This window comes from Montipora foliosa, unplaced genomic scaffold, assembly GCF_036669935.1.
Source record: "Montipora foliosa isolate CH-2021 unplaced genomic scaffold, ASM3666993v2 scaffold_458, whole genome shotgun sequence".
Lineage (NCBI taxonomy): Eukaryota > Metazoa > Cnidaria > Anthozoa > Scleractinia > Acroporidae > Montipora > Montipora foliosa.
The window spans coordinates 685,001-692,500 of record NW_027179765.1 but is presented as its reverse complement, the minus strand read 5'-3'; the positions used below and the strand labels follow the sequence as shown (position 1 = coordinate 692,500).

The 7,500-nt window shown below is 38.8% G+C and overlaps 1 protein-coding gene across 1 annotated transcript in view; it reads right to left on the bottom strand.

Moving 5' to 3' along the window:
- LOC137989391 (vascular endothelial growth factor receptor 3-like) overlaps positions 1-7,500 on the bottom strand; it is a 39,817-nt gene that overhangs the window by 1,832 nt on the left and 30,485 nt on the right. The window contains exons 16-19 of the mRNA XM_068835217.1: positions 6,288-6,328; positions 6,077-6,173; positions 5,390-5,492; positions 1-101 (exon numbers count right to left, since the gene is read on the bottom strand). The exon at positions 1-101 is cut by the window's left edge and continues 1,832 nt beyond it. Of these exons, the coding sequence (XP_068691318.1) occupies positions 36-101; positions 5,390-5,492; positions 6,077-6,173; positions 6,288-6,328 (307 nt within the window). The 3' untranslated portion in view covers positions 1-35. The remainder of the gene's footprint in view (positions 102-5,389; positions 5,493-6,076; positions 6,174-6,287; positions 6,329-7,500) is intronic.

Sequence of the window (7,500 nt, the reverse complement as noted above, 5' to 3'; positions counted from 1 at the left end):
GAAATTAAAGCAAGTTCCTGTAACAATAGAAGCTTTTAAGACGTGATTTCTAACTGTTCATTTTCACGTGCTTGAAGGCATTCACCTATGTTGACGTAGTTCTACAAAAAAAAAAAAGAAACCATTTTAGACATTAATAACCAGTGACGTCATAACAATGACAAAAAGCCATTCGTGTGTGTTCTTCCCAAGTGGTAAAAAAAAAACAAAAAAACATTAACTCCTGATGATTGTGATTTGTAGCGTTTATAAACTGAGCTAAAATAAATGAAGAAGAAGAAGAAGAACATAATAACATAAGAAAAGACGCCTTGAGATGTCTGCAGGATTGCAAGTATTTAAAAGAGCGTTAATTAGTAAACGTCCTGTATGTCGATTTTCCGAATATGAAGATTTTTTAACTATCTATACGTATATATTTTTTTTATAATTTAATATTCTCCGTCAACACAAATAGCAACAAACGTAAAACAAATTTAGTCGCATTTACCTCTTCGTTGAATTGTCATGCTTAACACAGGAATGTTTTAGTTAATGTAAAAAAAATGTTTCTCTTTTCGTTAGTAATCATCCTTTCAAATTTTAGAGAAATCGACCGATCCGTGAATATTTTACGATTTTTTTTCAATGGGCTGTAAAAAGGTCAAGTGGATGTTACGTGTGTGACGCGTTTTAATTTAATTAATTTAATTTTTTTTTTCACAAAATGTTCCTGAATTGTCAAGTGTCATCACAGAAGACAAGAACATCATTCTAAAAGCTTATTCCTCGCAAAAGTAGGTTCTGGAGGCAATTTTGAGAATGGAAATTAAGTTTACGGCCGACGGTACGTACAACCCCACGAGGCCGCATGAAATAAATTATTTAAGGTTGCTTCTGAAGGTAAATGATCACAGTTTACGCCATCAAATTATCCCTACGTTAATTCTGTGCACTTGCATAATTAAGAATAATTAACGACATCATTGTTGCACAGCCGCATAAGGTGACCTGGTATTTTCTGTATAGCTCAAACGGAGGAACTAAGATATCCATCATGTTTCCATCATGGTTTCACCTGAACCCTTCCACAAATCAACTGGTTCAAATGTCTACAGTTCCACACTCCACATGCCCACATGTCCACGCGCCTACATATCCACAGGCCGACACATCCACTTCTCACACAGGTCCAAACATCCAAATCTCCTCAGGTCCACATACCACATGTCCACAGCATGCATTGGCCACACATCTGTAGGTCAGCAGAGCCACATGTGCACATGCCAATGAATAGGTACCCCTGTCTTCAGGCCCACACATCCCCATCTCCTCAGGTCCACATGCCCACACTTCCTCAGGTCCACATGCCCACACTTCCAAAGGTCCACATGCCCACATGTCCACACTTGCAAAGGTTCATAGGTCCCCAGAATGTATTCTTCAACAACCGTAGGTCCACAGGTCCACAGGTCCACAGGTCACATGTGCACATCCGGAGACCCACACGTCCGCATCTCCATAAGTCCACACGTCACTTTTGCATAAGTCAATATGCACACACGTGTCCACATATCCACGGTTCCTTTGATCGTGAGCGGAGTACGGGAAACGTATGTTGCTGTTATCAGTTATTGTTTTTTTCTTTGTCGCATACTCACTCTCCATCACAGTAAAGAAAAAAAGTTACAACTACATACAGAAAATGCAAGGGGTGACAGGCCGCACAGTCCCTTCCAGTATGAAACATATTTCGAAACCTTTTATATTTTGTTCTGACGAGCAGATCCTTTAAGGATTTCATTTTGTTCGATGAATATCTGCTGAAGTAGCGGTTGATTTTGTATAAGGTGTCATTTTTTTTTTTTGAGTAAGGATTCTTTTAAGTTAGATACTAATGGTTGATATTGTGTTACAAAAGGCAATAATTTTTTCATTTTTCTGTTGTGCTTTTTAAGCGCAGTAGCTCTTCCTGTAAATTTATCCCTGATAGGATTTCCTCTATTAAATTGCATAGGTAGCCTCTGTCCAGCAATGCTTTTTGAAATTTGAAATTTGTTCTAGGGATTCTTAAGCATTCGCCCCTAACGAATCCATTTTTAACACTTGGTGGGGACACGAGATAAAATGTGTGCACTGGAAGATTTCCGTTGGCTTAAATTGTGTCTTGATATCAAGGATCGACCATTCCTTGAATCTGCTGCCTTTGAATATAACCGTGTCTAGGAACGCAGTCTCAGTGTCAAAGAAATTGGTCGTGCATTTCTTATAGTTGAGTGGTGTGAATTTGCTTGTTCGATGAAAGGCTCAATGCCTGGCTCACTTATGTCCCATCGGGAAAAGTTGTCGTCAATGAAGCGTTCCCAAAATGTAGGTTTAAGAGCTGTTTTGTTTAGGATTTCGGTCTCAATCTTTGCCATGAATATGTTGGTATAGAAGCCAGCCATTTTCGTTGCCATAGCCGTCCCGTAAATGTGAAGGTAATTCTTTCCACTCAATCGGAAATTAATTTCTTTGAGAATTAGCCTAAGCATTTCTCGAAGGTAATGTGTGGGTATGGGAGGGCTGTTTAGTAAAAAATTGTCGTATGCTTTGCATACTGTGCCAATACCCTGGTTTTGTGATATATTTGTGTAGAGGCTTGTGACATCCATCGATACAAGGAATGTGCAGTTTTTAACGTTTGCTCTTTCAATAAAGTTTATAAAATCAGTTGTGTCTTTGTGACTTACACATTGGTTGAAGCAATATGTCAATAAAAGATGAAATTCTTTCTGTTAGTCCATCACAACCGGAGATGATTGGTCTCCCTGTAAGAGTTGGTTTGTGAATTTTTGTTAGAGTGTAGACCTCTGGTATTCTTGGCGGGCAAGGTTTTTGGGAGCGCCATCTTGTGGTTAGGTCGTCAATGTGGTTTTCACGATGCAGTTTTGTGATTAGGTGTGATGCCTGTAAAAAAGACCACGCAGACGTGTGTGATAACACAACGTTTTTAATCAAAGAGTACCTTAGCAAATATACGAGATGGGTGACTGGAGCTGGAAAAAGACATCAACCTAACCCTTACTTTAGCTAATATGTAAGATGGCTGACTAGAGCGGGAAAAAGACATCAACAACACTAGTTCCAGTCCTTTATCCGAGCAAATTATGACAATGCCTTAATAAGAAATGCAAGGGGTGACAGGCCACACTGATTCCCTTCCTGTGTGAAAACATGTATAGAACCTTTTATAGATTTGCTTTAATGAGCAGATCCTTAAAGGATTCACTTTTTATGTATGAAATGATGGGTGGTTTAAATTCGACGAAGCAGGGGTTGATTTTGTATTAAATGCCATTTTCTGAGTAATGCTTCCTGTAGATTTGACACTAATGACTGGTATTGTGTCAAAAAAGGTAAATTACCTTTTTGTGTTTTAAGCACTGAGCCCATCCTTATGAGTTTGATTTCTGGTAGTAGTGTTTCTACCAAATAGCGTGCTTAACCTCTGTTTCGAATTTTTAAGTGTTTTCCTCGAAATTGTCTTTGAGGAGTTTGTTGCAAGGATTCGTAGGGCTTGATCTTTGACGAATCCGTTGTTAACGCTTGGCGGGTGACAAGAGGTGAAATTAATGTGTATATTGGAAGGTTTCTGTTTTAAAATGCGTTTTTACATTAAGGATTGATTGATCCTTGAATCTCGTGCCTTTGTATACCATTGTGTCCAAAAACAGTGTCAGTGTCAGATATTTCTGCCGCGAAGTTAATCGTATGGTGATGTAAATTTGTTTGATCGATGAAAGTCTCTATGTCCGGCATCCTTTCGTCCCACAGGGAAAAGACATCTTCAATGTAGCGTTTGCAAACTGTACGTTTCGAGACGGCTTAGCTTAGAATTTCTGTTTCAGTTTTAGCCAAGAAAATATTGGCAAAAGAAACTTCTGCCTTGGTTCCATAGCAGTCCAATAGGTTTGTAGGTAATGTTTTTCACCAGTAGAATGTTCATTAACAACCTCCTGTATATAGTTGTAACTTTCTTTCTTCACTGAGATGGAGAATGTGTTTGCGACAAAGGAAAGGACAATAACTGACAATTGCAACAGTAACATAACCTTTGCTCACGATCATAGGAATTGTGGATAGGTGGACACGCACTTGTGCGCATATTGACTTATGCATAAGTCACGTGTAGACTTCTGGAGATATGGATGTGCACATGTGGACCTGTAAACAGACAGCTGTGCGGACAATACATGCTGTGGAATTGTGTACCCTTGGGATGGGAGTGTGGACATGTGGGAATAGGACGTGTGGGCATGTGGACCTGAGGAAGTGTGGGTATGTGGACCTGAGGAGATGTGGATGTGGATGTGTGGGCCCGTAGACAAGGGTACCTATTCGTTGGCATGTGCTCATGTGACCTGTGGACATGTGGCTCTGTGGACCTACATATGTGTGGACAATATAGGCTGTGGACATGTGGGCATGTGGACCCAAGAAGATTTGGATGTTTGGACCTGTGTTATATGTGGACGTGTGGCCATGTAGACATGTGAAACATGTAGAGTGTGAAACTGTAAAGTGTAGAAACTGTAGACCTTTGAGTGAGTGAAACTGTTGAGTGTGAAACTGTAGACCTTTGAACCAGTTGACTTGTGGAAGGGTTCAGGTGAAACCATGATGGAAACATGATGGATATCTTAGTTCCTCCGTTTGAGCTATACAGAAAATACCAGGTCCCTTTATGCGGCTGTGCAACAATGATGTCGTTAATTATTCTTAATTATGCAAGTGCACAGAATTAACGTAGGGATAATTTTTATGGGGTAAACTGTGATCCTTTACCTACAGAAGAAACCATATTTAATTTAAGTTAACACAGCAGAAAGACGCTGACCTCATTTTGACATGAACATCCTTTACTATTGCCATTAAAAAAAAAGAAAAAAGAAAAATTCTATCCAGATATCTTCACTAAGCTCTAAATAAGCTCTCTATGTAATTTTTGTCCGTGATTCCAACTAAAATTCCCTGGATTTCATATCCTTTCTTCTACGGCGCTGTAGCTTGATGGCGATTTTCGGAATGTCACATTATCATCTCATTTTAACTGATTCTAATAAAAACTGGCCAGTTATTGGCTGATGTCATAAACATACGTTCTGCTAAATTTGGAAAGAAACGGAAGTAACGCCAATTTTCCAGACTTGCGGGACTGGAAAAAAAAGTATTCGAGTTGAAATTTTAAGAAATGACAACGGCTACAGCAACGGCAACGCTATAAAGGCTATAACATAGTAATTTAATTTTAATACGTCAAAAGAGGAAAAACTATATTTAGGGGAAAAAAAACGAAAACATCAGTCAGCTGAAGATACCAGGACTTGAATATCTTTAACTATTGAGGATGCTGTGTCATTTAAATTACCTGATTAGCTCGAGCTTTTAGCTCGCTGATTTGCATACACAGCGCCTCAAATGAGGGTCTATCATCTGGTTCAGTTTTCCAACATTCCATCATTATTGCATATCTGAGCAACAAAAAATCGATAAATTCGTCATGGCCCATATTTTTTCATCCCTCTTTTTATTGAGAAACATTGCACGTTAAGCGAACGCATTTTACTTGTTAAAATAGTGGCAAAATTAGTAATGTTACTTTCTAGTTTTAGTGGTAAGTATTATCTACGATAATAAGAACTTAATGAATACATGGATAGACTGATTTGCATATTTGAACATAGTTACATCTCATTAATATGCGCAAACTTTCATGCTGTCAGGAGTGGCCCAATATGGTGGACAGAGGTGTGATTTATTCGGCATTTTAGGGCGGATTTTCTGTGAACCACGGAATTTACTTGCTATACCTCCCTTATTGCTGGCTCAATACCCATCTTGCATTGGATAGTTAGAGATACGAGTCGCAATCTTCTCTCGAGCTCTTCAAACTTCCAGGATGCGTCATAACTCGATACACCTACGTGATGTAGTATGAACCAGATTTTTAATTCATTCCTGAAGGACATATGATAATCAAGGCAGAGTGCGATTAAAGCTAGTTCTTGTTAAGTAAATTAACTTTAAGTGGCGTTACTATTGAACATAAACTTACAGGTCTTCTTTGACGTAACCTGGTTTTGGTATTCTGTACCCTTTGAGCAAAACCCTTGGTATTTTGTATGGACTTATCCCTGGATAGGGCTCTGCGCCTTTAAAACGAAGGGACATCAAGTTAAGTCTCAGTAAAGAAAGTTCAATTTGCTAACGTTAACTTTGGCCACTAAAAACAAAACACAGTGAAACACAATTGCTTGTTGACCTACCGATGGTACAAATCTCAAATAGAACCACTCCAAAGCTCCATCTGAATATAAACAAAAGGATGGTAACTTTAAGTTAAAAGCAAACACGGTGGGCATTGATTGATTGACCGGAACTGTTATCACACAAAACACCTTTCGATAAAAGTACAATTGAACAAGTTCATATATAGTTTTGTAAACAGTCATTAAACGTTCCATGGTGTACAGAAAATATTGCTTGCAGAGCAGAGCTTGGGCGGTACCCTAGAGGCAACGGCATAAAAGCATCGATCTTCAGCTACTGGCAAAGATTGAAGAACTCCACTAACAATGCTTAGTTACGTAAAGCATTTCAAGATGCAACAAAATATACACCTTTTTTCGACATACAAAAGAATTAAGAAATAAAAAAAAAAGTGTAAAATAAAAGAAACAGCAACCCAGCAACACATCAAGAATGCACTTTTAGTTATAACAAAAACCCCTCAGGAATCAATAACTGGTTTGAAACCCAAAATAGGTCGAGAGAAACTACAAAGCCAGCACACAGAATTAGCCTCACAAGGCTAAGATTAGGATGTCACGCATAACGAATACAAACTGGCAAATATCAAAATAGAGGAGCATTAATCCCAGTAGAAGAGCGAACAAGTTTAGTACGTAAAGAAAACTGCATTGAAAATGACAGCATTTCTTGATGTAAGGTTGGGGGTATGCCACTTTAAGACGTGAGCTGCACTCACATATTTCAAACGCAGACACTCGTTACACCAATTTAAGGACGTTCGCGCTAATTGTTTACTGCGCAGGTAACGCGACTGTAATATGTCACGTATTACTTCGAGCATTAGTGAAGTTGAGGTTTTAAAACCTTTGCAAAAACCGTGGACGTTAAGTCTTGCACAGCGTTGGATCAGAGAAGATTGTGATCAGTCAAAATTGATTTCAATAATTTATGAAGGTCAAGTAGACTACTGCACGACTGATATTCGCGAGGTTTTATCAGTCGTGCACCAGTCTACTTGAGTTCCATACAAATTTTTCAAGCATCGGTTAAAATAATATGGCGACAAAAACGCCGAGGAAAAAATTCCAGGCCGGCAAAACAATGGCACATTTATTTCCGAATCATCATGAAACTTCAAAGAGAAGTGAGCCGGAGGGTCGTTTCTCGTCAACTCTGCTCTGATTCGCATAATGAGGCTTGTACGCGTTTTCTTGATCTGCACTATTC